At 41.0% G+C, this 15,971-nt stretch overlaps 1 protein-coding gene across 1 annotated transcript in view; it reads left to right on the forward strand.

The window, feature by feature from the left end:
• Positions 1–12,706, forward strand: part of LOC139747338 (bifunctional lysine-specific demethylase and histidyl-hydroxylase NO66-like) — a 70,607-nt gene extending 57,901 nt beyond the window's left edge. Inside the window, exon 5 of the mRNA XM_071659528.1 lies at positions 11,587–12,706. Within this exon, the coding sequence (XP_071515629.1) occupies positions 11,587–11,658 (72 nt within the window). The 3' untranslated portion in view covers positions 11,659–12,706. The remainder of the gene's footprint in view (positions 1–11,586) is intronic.
• The last annotated feature ends 3,265 nt before the right edge of the window (positions 12,707–15,971 follow it).

Here is a 15,971-nt window from a genome sequence, read left to right on the forward strand (position 1 = left end):
TAGAGGGCTTGATAAATGAACTAAAACCATTTTAAAAAAAAAAAATAAAAAAAAAAAATAATACCCCCCCCCCCCCCCAAAAAAAAAATTTTTTTATATTTTTGGGTTTTTTTTTTGGGATTTTGGGAGCCTAACTTAATAACTCACTATAGTCGTGCTGTAAAATTATGTTTATTTAACTATTTTTCCAAGAGAAATTTCATTGAATCTTCTATTATTAATACACAAGACATTTTAATCTTAAAATTAATTATATGCAATTAGATACACTTTATTGTTGATAAAATTTGTAAAATGGTAAGTTTATGAACGCTTGTATATTTTGGACAATCACGTTTACCAAATGGCGTCCTAGCTTCGTCTCTTCGATGTATATCAACTGACTTATATATCTCTCTTGTGTCTCCCCTGTTGATGTGATTATTACACGAAAGTGCACTTAGGAATTTATCGTGTTTCATTTTCCCTGTGGACTCAAAGGAATGTGTATATATGTATATGTCTGTTTGTGTATATATATGTATACGTTGAGATGTATAGGTATGTATATGTGCATGTGTGGACGTGCATATGTATGTGGGTGGGTTGGGCCATTCTTTCGTCTGTTTCCTTGCACCATACCTCGCTAACGTGGGAGACAGCGACAAAGCAAAATAATATATATATATATATATTATATATTTTTTATTATACTTTGTCGCTGTCTCCCGCGTTTGCGAGGTAACGCAAGGAAACAGACGAAAGAAATGGCCCAACCCCCCCATACACATGTATATACATACGTCCACACACGCAAATATACATACCTACACAGCTTTCCATGGTTTACCCCAGACGCTTCACATGCCCTGCTTCAATCCACTAACAGCACGTCAACCCCGGTATACCACATTGCTCCAATTCACTCTATTCCTTGCCCTCCTTTCACCCTCCTGCATGTTCAGGCCCCGATCACACAAAATCTTTTTCACTTCATCTTTCCACCTCCAATTTGGTCTCCCTCTTCTCCTCGTTCCCTCCACCTCCGACACATATATCCTCTTGGTCAATCTTTCCTCACTCATTCTCTCCATGTGCCCAAACCATTTCAAAACACCCTCGTCTGCTCTCTCAACCACGCTCTTTTTATTTCCACACCTCTCTTACCCTTACGTTACTCACTCGATCAAACCACCTCACACGACACATTGTCCTCAAACATCTCATTTCCAGCACATCCATCCTCCTGCGCACAACTCTATCCATAGCCCACGCCTCGCAACCATACAACATTGTTGGCACCACTATTCCTTCAAACATACCCATTTTTGCTTTCCAAGATAATGTTCTCGACTTCCACACATTCTTCAAGGCCCCCAGGATTTTCGCCCCCTCCCCCACCCTATGATCCACTTCCGCTTCCATGGTTCCATCCGCTGCCAGATCCACTCCCAGATATCTAAAACACTTCACTTCCTCCAGTTTTTCTCCATTCAAACTCACCTCCCAATTGACTTGACCCTCAACCCTACTGTACCTAATAACCTTGCTCTTATTCACATTTACTCTTAACTTTCTTCTTCCACACACTTTTCCAAACTCAGTCACCAGCTTCTGCAGTTTCTCACATGAATCAGCCACCAGCGCTGTATCATCAGCGAACAACAACTGACTCACTTCCCAAGCTCTCTCATCCCCAACAGACTTCATACTTGCCCCTCTTTCCAAAACTCTCGCATTTACCTCCCTAACAACCCCATCCATAAACAAATTAAACAACCATGGAGACATCACACACCCCTGCCGCAAACCTACATTCACTGAGAACCAATCACTTTCCTCTCTTCCTACACGTACACATGCCTTACATCCTTGATAAAAACTTTTCACTGCTTCTAACAACTTTCCTCCCACACCATATATTCTTAATACCTTCCACAGAGCATCTCTATCAACTCTATCATATGCCTTCTCCAGATCCATAAATGCTACATACAAATCCATTTGCTTTTCTAAGTATTTCTCACATACATTCTTCAAAGCAAACACCTGATCCACACATCCTCTACCACTTCTGAAACCACACTGCTCTTCCCCAATCTGATGCTCTGTACATGCCTTCATCCTCTCAATCAATACCCTCCCAATAATTTACCAGGAATACTCAACAGACTTATACCTCTGTAATTTGAGCAGTCACTCTTATCCCTTTTGCCTTTGTACAATGGCACTATGCACGCATTCCGCCAATCCTCAGGCACCTCACCATGAGTCATACATACATTAAATAACCTTACCAACCAGTCAACAATACAGTCACCCCCTTTTTTAATAAATTCCACTGCAATACCATCCAAACCTGCTGCCTTGCCGGCTTTCATCTTCTGCAAAGCTTTCACTACCTCTTCTCTGTTTACCAAATCATTTTCCCTAACCCTTTCACTTTGCACACCACCTCGACCAAAACACCCTATATCTGCCACTCTATCATCATATATATATATATATATATATATATATATATATATATATATATATATATATTTGAGAGCGGGGGGCTGGAAATCCTCCCCTCTCGGTTTTTTTAATTTTCCAAAAGAAGGGACAGAGAAGGGGGCCAGGTGAGGATATTCCCTCAAAGGTCCAGTCCTCTGTTCTTAACGCAACCTCGTTAATGCGGGAAATGGCAAATAGTATGAAAGAAAAAGAAAGATATATATATATTTCTTTCTTTCAAACTATTCACCATTTCCCGCATTAGCGAGGTAGCGTTAAGAACAGAGGACTGGGCCTTTGAGGGAATATCCTCACCTGGCCCCCTTCTCTGTCCCTTCTTTTGGAAAAAAAAAAAAGAGAGAGGGGAGGATTTCCAGCTCCCCGCTCCTTTCCCTTTTAGTCGCCTTCTACAACACGCAGGGAATACGTGGGAAGTATTCTTTCTCCACTTCAGTGAAGGGCGCAAATGGGGAGGTGATAACAAGTAGTGGTGATGTGAGAAGGAGATGGAGTGAGTATTTTGAAGGTTTGTTGAATGTGTTTGATGATAGAGTGGCAGATATAGGGTGTTTTGGTCGAGGTGGTGTGCAAAGTGCGAGGGTTAGGGAAGATGATTTGGTAAACAGAGAAGAGGTAGTAAAAGCTTTGCGGAAGATGAAAGCCGGCAAGGCAGCAGGTTTGGATGGTATTGCAGTGGAATTTATTAAAAAAGGGGGTGACTGTATTGTTGACTGGTTGGTAAGGTTATTTAATGTATGTATGACTCATGGTGAGGTGCCTGAGGATTGGCGGAATGCGTGCATAGTGCCATTGTACAAAGGCAAAGGGGATAAGAGTGAGTGCTCAAATTACAGAGGTATAAGTTTGTTGAGTATTCCTGGTAAATTATATGGGAGGGTATTGATTGAGAGGGTGAAGGCATGTACAGAGCATCAGATTGGGGAAGAGCAGTGCGGTTTCAGAAGTGGTAGAGGATGTGTGGATCAGGTGTTTGCTTTGAAGAATGTATGTGAGAAATACTTAGAAAAGCAAATGGATTTGTATGTAGCATTTATGGATCTGGAGAAGGCATATGATAGAGTTGATAGAGATGCTCTGTGGAAGGTATTAAGAATATATGGTGTGGGAGGCAAGTTGTTAGAAGCAGTGAAAAGTTTTTATCGAGGATGTAAGGCATGTGTACGTGTAGGAAGAGAGGAAAGTGATTGGTTCTCAGTGAATGTAGGTTTGCGGCAGGGGTGTGTGATGTCTCCATGGTTGTTTAATTTGTTTATGGATGGGGTTGTTAGGGAGGTAAATGCAAGAGTCCTGGAAAGAGGGGCAAGTATGAAGTCTGTTGGGGATGAGAGAGCTTGGGAAGTGAGTCAGTTGTTGTTCGCTGATGATACAGCGCTGGTGGCTGATTCATGTGAGAAACTGCAGAAGCTGGTGACTGAGTTTGGTAAAGTGTGTGGAAGAAGAAAGTTAAGAGTAAATGTGAATTAGAGCAAGGTTATTAGGTACAGTAGGGGTGAGGGTCAAGTCAATTGGGAGGTGAGTTTGAATGGAGAAAAACTGGAGGAAGTGAAGTGTTTTAGATATCTGGGAGTGGATCTGTCAGCGGATGGAACCATGGAAGCGGAAGTGGATCATAGGGTGGGGGAGGGGGCGAAAATTTTGGGAGCCTTGAAAAATGTGTGGAAGTCGAGAACATTATCTCGGAAAGCAAAAATGGGTATGTTTGAAGGAATAGTGGTTCCAACAATGTTGTATGGTTGCGAGGCGTGGGCTATGGATAGAGATGTGCACAGGAGGATGGATGTGCTGGAAATGAGATGTTTGAGGAAAATGTGTGGTGTGAGGTGGTTTGATCGAGTAAGTAACGTAAGGGTAAGAGAGATGTGTGGAAATAAAAAGAGCGTGGTTGAGAGAGCAGAAGAGGGTGTTTTGAAATGGTTTGGGCACATGGAGAGAATGAGTGAGGAAAGATTGACCAAGAGGATATATGTGTCGGAGGTGGAGGGAACGAGGAGAAGTGGGAGACCAAATTGGAGGTGGAAAGATGGAGTGAAAAAGATTTTGTGTGATCGGGGCCTGAACATGCAGGAGGGTGAAAGGAGGGCAAGGAATAGAGTGAATTGGAGCGATGTGGTATACAGGGGTTGACGTGCTGTCAGTGGATTGAATCAAGGCATGTGAAGCGTCTGGGGTAAACCATGGAAAGCTGTGTAGGTATGTATATTTGCGTGTGTGGACGTGTGTATGTACATGTGTATGGGGGGGGGGTTGGGCCATTTCTTTCGTCTGTTTCCTTGCGCTACCTCGCAAACGCGGGAGACAGCGACAAAGTATAAGAGAAAAAAAAAAAAAAAAAAGTTTGTTGAGTATTCCTGGTAAATTATATGGGAGGATATTGATTGAGAGGGTGAAGGCATGTACAGAGCATCAGATTGGGGAAGAGCAGTGTGGTTTCAGAAGTGGTAGAGGATGTGTGGATCAGGTGTTTGCTTTGAAGAATGTATGTGAGAAATACTTAGAAAAGCAAATGGATTTGTATGTAGCATTTATGGATCTGGAGAAGGCATATGATAGAGATGCTCTGTGGAAGGTATTAAGAATATATGGTGTGGGAGGCAAGTTGTTAGAAGCAGTGAAAAGTTTTTATCGAGGATGTAAGGCATGTGTACGTGTAGGAAGAGAGGAAAGTGATTGGTTCTCAGTGAATGTAGGTTTGCGGCAGGGGTGTGTGATGTCTCCATGGTTGTTTAATTTGTTTATGGATGGGGTTGTTAGGGAGGTGAATGCAAGAGTTTTGGAAAGAGGGGCAAGTATGAAGTCTGTTGGGGATGAGAGAGCTTGGGAAGTGAGTCAGTTGTTGTTCGCTGATGATACAGCGCTGGTGGCTGATTCATGTGAGAAACTGCAGAAGCTGGTGACTGAGTTTGGTAAAGTGCGTGAAAGAAGAAAGTTAAGAGTAAATGTGAATAAGGGCAAGGTTATTAGGTACAGTAGGGTTGAGGGTCAAGTGAATTGGGAGGTGAGTTTGAGTGGAGAAAAACTGGAGGAAGTGAAGTGTTTTAGATATCTGGGAGTGGATCTGGCAGCGGATGGAACCATGGAAGCGGAAGTGGATCATAGGGTGGGGGAGGGGGCAAAAATTCTGGGAGCCTTGAAGAATGTGTGGAAGTCAAGAACATTATCTCGGAAAGCAAAAATGGGTATGTTTGAAGGAATAGTGGTTCCAACAATGTTGTATGGTTGCGAGACGTGGGCTATGGATAGAGTTGTGCGCAGGAGGATGGATGTGCTGGAAATGAGATGTTTCAGGACAATATGTGGTGTGAGGTGGTTTGATCGAGTAAGTAACGTAAGGGCAAGAGAGATGTGTGGAAATAAAAAGAGGATGGTTGAGAGAGCAGAAGAGGGTGTTTTGAAATGGTTCGGGCACATGGAGAGAATGAGTGAGGAAAGATTGACCAAGAGAATATATGTGTCGGAGGTGGAGGGAACGAGGAGAAGAGGGAGCCCAAATTGGAGGTGGAAAGATGGAGTGAAAAAGATTTTGTGTGATCGGGGCCTGAACATGCAGGAGGGTGAAAGGAGGGCAAGGAATAGAGTGAATTGGAGCGATGTGGTGTACCGGGGTTGACGTGCTGTCAGTGGATTGAATCAAGGCATGTGAGGCGTCTGGGGTAAACCATATAAAGCTGTGTAGGTATGTATATTTGCGTGTGTGGACGTATGTATATACATGTGTATGGGGGTGGGTTGGGCCATTTCTTTCGTCTGTTCCCTTGCGCTACCTCGCAAACGCGGGAGACAGCGACAAAAAAAATATATATATATATATATATATATATATATATATATATATATATATATATATATATATATATATATATATATTTTTTGCTTTGTCACTGTCTCCCGCATTTGCGAGGTAGCGCAAGGAAACAGATGAAAGAAATGGCCCAACCCACCCCCATACACATGTATATACATACACATCCACACACGCAAATATACATACCTATACATCTCAATGTACACATATATATATACACACACAGACACATACATATATACCCATGCACACAATTCACACTGTCTGCCTTTATTCATTCCCATTGCCACCTCACCACACATGGAATACCATCCCCCTCCCCCCTCATGTGTGCGAGGTAGTGCTAGGAAAAGACAACAAAGGCCCCATTCGTTCACACTCAGTCTCTAGCTGTCATGCAGTAATGCCCGAAACCACAGCTCCCTTTCCACACCCAGGCCCCACACAACTTTCCATGGTTAACCCTGACGCTTCATATGCCCTGATTCAATCCACTGACAGCACGTCAACCCCGGTATACCACATCGATCCAATTCACTCTATTCCTTGCCCGCCTTTCACCCTCCTGCATACTCAGGCCCCGATCACTCAAAATCTTTTTCACTCCATCTTTCCACCTCCAATTTGGTCTCCCACTTCTCCTCGTTCCCTCCACCTCGGACACATATATCCTCTTGGTCAATCTTTCCTCACTCATTCTCTCCATGTGCCCAAACCATTTCAAAACACCCTCTTCTGCTCTCTCAACCACGCTCTTTTTATTTCCACACATCTCTCTTACCCTTACATTACTTACTCGATCAAACCACCTCACACCACACATTATCCTCAAACATCTCATTTCCAGCACATCCACCCTCCTGCGCACAACTCTATCCATAGCCCACGCCTCGCAACCATACAACATTGTTGGAACCACTATTCCTTCAAACATACCCATTTTTGCTTTCCAAGATAATGTTCTCGACTTCCACACAGTCTTCAAGGCTCCCAGGATCTTCGCCCCCTCCCCCACCCTATGATTCACTTCTGCTTCCATGGTTCCATCCGCTGCCAGATCCACTCCCAGATATCTAAAACACTTTACTTCCTCCAGTTTTTCTCCATTCAAACTTACCTCCCAATTGACTTGACCCTCAACCCTACTGTACCTAATAAGCTTGCTCTTATTCACATTTACTCTTAACTTTCTTCTTTCACACACTTTACCAAACTCAGTCACCAGCTTCTGCAGTTTCTCACATGAATCAGCCACCAGTGCTGTATCATCAGCGAACAACAACTGACGCACTTCCCAAGCTCTCTCATCCACAACAGACTTCATTCTTGCCCCTCTTTCCAAAACTCTTGCATTCACCTCCCTAACAACCCCATCCATAAACAAATTAAACAACCATGGAGACATCACACACCCCTGCCGCAAACCTACATTCACTGAGAACCAATCACTTTCCTCTCTTCCTACACGTACACATGCCTTACATCCTCGATAAAAACTTTTCACTGCTTCTAGCAACTTGCCACCCACACCATATATTCTTAGTACCTTCCACAGAGCATCTCTATCAACTCTATCATATGCCTTCTCCAGATCCATAAATGCTACATACAAATCCATTTGCTTTTTTAAGTATTTCTCACATACATTCTTCAAAGCAAACACCTGATCCACACATCCTCTACCACTTCTGAAACCACACTGCTCTTCTCCAATCTGATGCTCTGTACATGCCTTCACCCTCTCAATCAATACCCTCCCATATAATTTACCAGGAATATTCAACAAACTTATACCTCTGAAATTTGAGCACTCACTCTTATCCCCTTTGCACAATGGCACTATGCACGCATTCCGCCAATGTCAGGCACCTCACCATGAGTCATGCATACATTAAATAACCTTACCAACCAGTCAACAATACAGTCACCCCCTTTTTTAATAAATTCCACTGCAGTACCATCCAAACCTGCTGCCTTGCCGGCTTTCATCTTCCGCAAAGCTTTTACTACCTCTTCTCTGTTTACCAAATCATTTTCCCCAACCCTCTCACTTTGCACACCACCTTGACCAAGACACCCTATATCTGCCACTCTATCATCAAACATATTCAACAAACCTTCAAAATACTCACTCCATCTCCTTCTCACATCACCACTACTTGTTATCACCTCCCCATTAGCGACCTTCACTGAAGTTCCCATTTGCTCCCTTGTCTTATGCACTTTATTTACCTCCTTCCAGAACATCTTTTTATTCTCCCTAAAATTTAATGATACTCTCTCACCCCAATTCTCATTTGCCCTCTTTTTCACCTGTTGCACCTTTCTCTTGACCTCCCGTCTCTTTCTTTTATACATCTCCCACTCAATTGCATTTTTTCCCTGCAAAAATCGTCCAAATGCCTCTCTCTTCTCTTTCACTAATAATCTTACGTCTTCATCCCACCACTCACTACCCTTTCTAATCAACCCACCTCCCACTCTTCTCATGCCACAGGCATCTTTTGCGCAATCCATCACTGATTCCCTAAATACATCCCATATATATACACATACAGACATATACATATATACACATGTACATATTCATATTTGCTGCCTTCATCCTTCCCTTCGCCACCCCACCACACATGAAATAGCATCCCTCTCAGTGCGGTAGTACCAGGACAGACAAAAAAAATGCCACATTTATTCACAGTCTCTAGCTGTCATGTGGAATGCACCCAAACCACAGCTCCCTTTCTACATCCAGGCCCCACACACCTTTCCATTGTTTATGCCAGACGATTTATATGTCCTGGTTCAATCCATTGACAGCATGTTGACCCCGTTATACCATATTTCAATTCACTCTATTCCTTGCATGTCTTTCACCCTCCTGCATGTTCAGGCCCTGATGACTCAAAATCTTTTTCACTCCATCTTTCCACCTCCAATTTCGGTCTCCCACATCTTGTTTCCTCCACCTCTTACACGTACATCCTCTTTGTCAATCTTTCCTCACTCATTCTCTCCATGTGACCAAACCATTTCAAAACACCCTCTTCTGCTCTCTCAGCCACACTCTTTTTATTACCACACATCTCTCTTCCACTCCCAGATATCTTAAACACTTCACTTCCTCCAGTTTTTCTCCATTCAAACTTACCTCCCAATTAACTTATCCCTCAACCCTACCGTACCTAATAACCTTGCTCTTATTCACATTTACTCTCAGCTTTCTTCTTTCACACACTTTACCAAACTCAGTCATCAGCTTCTGCAGTTTCTCACCCAAATCATGTTCATTGCCCATGGCACCAAAGTTAGCTGGAAAAAATCCAAATAAGTGTGGAGGAAATGTATCTTTAAAGGCAATTTGCATACCATTTTCCAGTAGGATGACACAGGTTTTTCAAAAGTTCCTTGTAGTTGTCAGCCATGATATTTCCAAGAAAACTTGGGTGCTGCTAGGCAGGAAGCATTCCATGCTGCCCTCTTGTCACTGCTCATCCCTAAAGAGTTCGCAGATCTGTGGACTGACAAACACACTTTGATTTTTGCCATGATGAGCCTTGGTTATTTCCCACTTAGGTACCTTAACGCTTGCACATTTTTATCAATGTCCTTAATGAAGTTCCTTATGAGGCCCAGTTTGACGTTTGCACATTTTCATCAGTGTCCTTAATGAAGTTCCTTATGAGGCCCAGTTTGATGTGCAGAGATGGTAGTAAAATGTTGCTGTTGATGCTGTACATTCCTGTCCCTAGTTCCAGTGACTGTTGTGAAGCCCAGTCCCTCTTGTTGCAATGGGAAGTCTTTGCTCAACTGTCTCATTCACACAGGAAACAACAAAACAATGTAGCAGTTCAAGCAAGCTAGCAGCAGCGTTCAAGTCACCAAAAAGCTGCCATTAGTTCAAAGATGCTCCATGTTCTTATATGATTCCTTCATATAGACTGCATAACCAACTGGAATTGATGCAGACATGTTCCCATCAAGCAACAGAGCAGCTTTTAGATTAAACTTGACAAGTCAATAAACAGTCTCCACTCCTTAGGGTTATGATTAATAGTGAGGGCTGCCATCAGGTAATTTAGAGTGCTGTACGCATTGTGGTTACCTCCTGCCTCAAGAGTTGTCAGATCTTGCCTCAAAGCTGTTCAGTGTCAAAACCATCATAAATTGTACTCATATTGGGTGGTCTGTACCCCAATATTAGTAAAGATTAGCTACTTTCATTTCCAGAATATTTTGGATGTTGATAGAATGACACCTAAACTAGCAACAACAACAAAATGACTTCCCTTATAAATAAGTACAGTATTTTGATTAATTGTTCACTGTTAAACATTTGTCTAATATACCACAGCATACAACATATTTCTGGCTGCCAAAATTGAAAAACTCGACATTAAAGATATTGAATGCCATGATGTACTTAAATATCTAGATTAAATTAGAATTGTACATGTCAGATGGGGAAGATGATCTCCCTCGGAATATCGCAAAAGGTTATGTGACAAATAGCCTTTCTGCTCACCAAAATATTCAACAAATCATTGCTGGAAGGGAAAGTCCCAAACTACTGGATAAGAAAAGCTTATGTAGTAGACAAAATTCCTAAGGTAATATACTGATAACTGACTTAACATGTTTTTAAGAAGAGTTATTTTTATGCAACAAGATACTGTTAGATTCATTGTGTTGTTTTGCTGTACATGCAGTTTTTCAGGAATGCATTACTCTTGTGTAGTGGGAGGTACATGCACAGCAATGCATGCATCAGAAATATTATAGTAAACCCCCATTCTGGACTAAGTTTGGGATCTACTGGATGTTTCCTCAGTACTGTAGTCCATGACAGCACATTTAGTCCAGCAAGTTAAGGACATTTTGGACTATTTAAGATGTAATGAAATAGGTTGTTAGTTCCTTACCTGAGTTCATAGTGCATTATATTTTATAGACATAGAATATTATTTCTTCGTACATGCAGTTTTACTCCAATTTACATTTAGTTAATGGTGTAATATTAATTAGAGATGCTGCACAAAAGAAGTCACTTCCCACCAGAGTGCCATAAGAACCCACTTGGTCAACACAAAAACAAACAGTGCTACTGTTTTCATGCAGTTGCATTGTTTTTCACTGCTATAGGTGTTATATGTGTCTAGAGATCCAGGAAACAAAATAGTGTAATAGTTAATTACTACATTTCTGTAACATGCAGCAGAAAGAAATGCTCATTAGATTAAAAAATAGATATATATCACTTCATGAAACTAAAGCTGGTATTGATTTTGCAGATGGCAGTGGCAAGTGGATTGTGGGAGCGAGGAATTGTAATGACTGCGAAATCCCCTGGATGCCCATTATGATGACTAAAAGGAAAGTTAGAAACTTTACTAGTACCAACATCAAAAAGTTGATAAACTTGTTTTCCAGTTTAAATCAACAAGTGGTGCTCTTGCTGCCATCTCGAGTGTACTTTTGTTTCATTAACACGTATGCTAAGTTTTGGTCTGGTGTACTGTACTATGTTTTCTCTGATGTGTGACTTGTATGCATTTTTGTTCTGGACATTTGTCTTTAGTGTTTCATAATTGTTTCACATACTTGATTTTGATCTGTATATCTAAATATTTTGTTCTACTGCATTTAAACTTGGGGAAGAAAAAGAGAAACAATTTGTGCAGTTCCATAAGATAAAGCATAATTTTTAGAAATTTTAAAAACTCCACATTGAATAAATATTTAGTTTTTAAAGTAATGTGTTGTATACTTCCATTCTCTGTGTGTATTTGCTCAGGTTAAAGCACATAATGGAGGCTGGACACTTGCACTGAAATGCTACCTGCTTTAGTGTAAAGAACTTTTAAATGGATCTGTTGGGGATGCTGTCTCACTAAACACAGTTATGAGTCACGAAATACATAACTGCTCCATGTTGAGAATTGCATTATGCCATATTCAATGTTGTAAGTTTTGTTAAAAAAAAAAAAAAAAAAAAAAGTCACAAAAGCCTGCTACATGGGTAAACAGATGGTTCAGAAAGGTGGTTCGAGACATTTTACCTGGAAGCAGCATAGTTATGAATCTTTCATTTAGCCATAAATAAATAACTTGATTTTGAATTTAAAGTACTTTAAAATAGTGAACTTCATCTTGGTTGACCACACATGCCTCGTGGTATGAAGACTTATGGCTGTAGCATTCTTGAATGTTATTTCATTCAAGACCACTGAAACAAACACAGTTGATACATCAAACTATGTAAGCACTGTATTTCTAATCAGTGGTGAAAGCTTTTTAACCATTATACAATGTTCCCTGAAAGTGGTTTCATATATATATGAATTTATTTGAAATGGAATTTTGTAAATGAAGTATCAATACAAAAGTTAATAAAATATAGTAAAAAGTAAATCTTTATTATCCATGGAGGAACATGAAAACTATCTAAAAAAGTAACATACTAAAATGGAACTTGGATTTCTGATTGGGAGTGGGAAGGGCTACAGAAGGATCTAACATCCCTTGCAAGAAGTATCCAAAATATATTACAATAAGTATACTACTTATGAGGCCAGTAATTCACACACAGCATAGATGAACATTAATCATACAATACTCCATTGACAGCATTTTTGGTTATATGGTTCAAGAACTAACAAGAAGCTATAAAGGGAAAGGGGAGGCAGTCATACTACTGGAACATGTGTAGTTACTTCAGACCACTCGTCAATATTTAAGGTCCTTGACATTGCCCTGGTTGCCAAGATATTTGATACTGCACATGCATTAGAGTGAGTGGGAACAGTGAAAAACTATTGAATAAAAAATTCATTTACAAAATCTATCACCAATTCACATATATGGTAAAAGCTACAAATAGTTCTGTACATGATACAATTTATTCTAGACTATTTAAAGACAAACACCTTTTAGAAATTTGCAAGTTTGCTAAACTGTAAACACATTAACTTGGTTTAACAAGAAAAATCAAAATCAAAAGCATTACTTTAGCAACATGTTATTAAATGAAGCTATCATGAATTCCTTCTGAGTTACTTTACTGCAGTCTTTTTCATCTCTATTCGAATCGAACCTAAACAATAATTTATGAACATTATCCACACATTATGTTCAATCTTAATATGTGAGCATCCCTCAGGATTTTTTTTCATTCAATTAACTCTCAGCTACTATAACAATAGTGCTGATAATGATGATTGATAATTCTAACCTTAAAGCTTACTGCTGTACCTAGCAAAATGGTCTAAGCAAAGGATAGTAGTAGTAGGTAGGAACATTAAACTGGAGCATTGGGTAGTAGTAGTGGGTGGGAGCTCATTAGGTAGAAGTTGGGACATTAGATAGGAGCATTATTAGTTGATTGGAACATCACGTATGAGCTGAAAACACTATGCTAGAGTTACCCTCTGCCAGTGGCCCTTTTAGGGTGAAGCAACAAGGGCCAAAAAACATCACTGGAGTTCAACAGCTATCGGGACTTTTTGCCGTGGCTACCCTCTTGAGGGAGTTCGCAAAAAGAAGGGGCATCAGAGATACAAATAAATAGATGATACTACTTGAATTTTAATTACTCCTACAGGCTGCTTCAATAATTCAATGCCAGGACAACCTTCATTATAAAAAAAAAAATCCAGTTTTACAGCTTACAAGAAACGATAAGGAATACATGATACAGTGTTGGTGGCTGATTCACGTGAGAAACTGCAGAAGTAGTGACAGTTCAGTAAAGTATGTGAAAGAAGAAAGCTGAGAGTAAATGTGAATAAGTTCAAGGTTACTAGGTTCAGTAGGGTTGAGGGACAAGTTAACTGGGAAGTAAGTTTAAATGGAGAAAAACTGGAGGGAGTGAGGTGTTTTAGATATCTGGGCTTGGATTTAGCAGCAGATGGAACCATGGAAGTGAAAGCGAGTCACAGGGTAGGGGAGGGGGCGAAAGTTCTGGGAGCATTGAAGAATGTGTGGAAGGCGAGAACATTATCTTGGAGATGTTTGAAGGAATAGTGGTTCCAACAATGTTATATGGTTGTGAGGCATGGGTTATAGATAGGGTTGTGCAAAGGACGGTGGATGTGTTGGAAATGAAATGCTTGAGGACAATATGTAGTGTGAGGTGGTTTGATTGAGTAAGTAATGAAAGGGTAAAAGAGATGTGTGGTAATAAAAAGAGTGTGGTTGAGAGAGTAGAGGAGGGTGTTTTGAAATGGTTTGGTCACATGGAGAGAATGAGTGAGGAAAGATTGACAAAGAGGATATGTGTGTCAGAGGTGGAGGGAACGAGAAGTGGGAAACCAAATTGGAGGTGGAAGGATGAAGTGAAAAAGATTTTGAGTGATCGGGACCTGAACATACAGGAGGGTGAAAGGCATGCAAGAAATAGAGTGAATTGGAACGATATGGTATACTGGGGTCGACATGCTGTCACTGAATTGAACAAGGGCATGTGAAGCATCTGTGGTAAACCATGGAAAGTTTAGTGGGGCCTGGATGTGGAAAGGAAGCTGTGGTTTTGGTGCATTACACATGACAGCCAGAGACTGAGTGCGAACGAATGTGGCCTTTGTTGTCTTTTCCTAGCACTACCTCGCTCGAGGGTAGAGGTGTGCCATTTTATGTGTGGCAGGGTGGCGGTGGGAATGGATGAAGGCATAAGCATGACTATGTACATGTGTATATATGTATATGTCTGTATATGTATATCCCAGGGGATAGGGGAGAAAGAATACTTCCCATGCATTCCTCACATGTCGTAGAAGGCGACTAAAGGGGACGGGAGCGGGGGGGCCAGAAACCCCCCTCCTTGTATTTTAACTTTCTAAAAGGGGAAACAGAAGAAGGAGTCACGCAAGGAGTGCTCATCCTCCTCAAAGGCTCAGATTGGGGTGTCTAAATGTGTGTGGATGTAACCAAGATGAGAAAAAAGGAGAGATAGGTAGTATGTATGAGGATAGGAACCTGGATGTTTTGGCTCTAAGTGAAACGAAGCTCAAGGGTAAAGGGAAAGAGTGGTTTGGGGATGTCTAGGGAGTAAAGTCAGGGGTTAGTGAGAGGACAAGAGCAAGGGAAGGAGTAGCACTACTCCTGAATCAGGAGTTGTGGGAATATGTGATAGAGTGTAAGAGAGTAAATTCTAGATTGATATGGGTAAAACTGAAAGCTGATGGAGAGAGATGGGTGATTATTGGTGCATGTGCACCTGGGCATGAGAAGAAAGATCATGAGAGGCAAGTGTTTTGGGAGCAGCTGAATGAGTGTGTTAGTGGTTTTGATGCAAAAGACTGGGTTATAGTGATGGGTGATTTGAATGCAAAGGTGAGTAATGTGGCAGTTGAGGGAATAATTGGTATACATGGAGTGTTCAGTGTTGTAAATGGAAATGGTGAAGAGCTTGTAGATTTATGTGCTGAAAAAGGACTGGTGATTGGGAATACCTAGTTTAAAAAGCAATATATACATAAGTATACGTATGTAAGTAGGAGAGATGGCCAGAGAGCGTTATTGGATTACGAGTTAATTGATAGACGCACGAAAGAGAGACTTTTGGATGTTAATGTGCTGAGAGGTGCAACTGGAGGGATGTCTGATCATTATCTTGTGGAGGCGAAGGTGAAGATTTGTATGGGTTTTCAGAAAAGAAGAGAGAATGTTGGGGTGAAGA

The sequence above is a fragment of the Panulirus ornatus genome, chromosome 68, assembly GCF_036320965.1.
Source record: "Panulirus ornatus isolate Po-2019 chromosome 68, ASM3632096v1, whole genome shotgun sequence".
Taxonomy (NCBI): domain Eukaryota; kingdom Metazoa; phylum Arthropoda; class Malacostraca; order Decapoda; family Palinuridae; genus Panulirus; species Panulirus ornatus.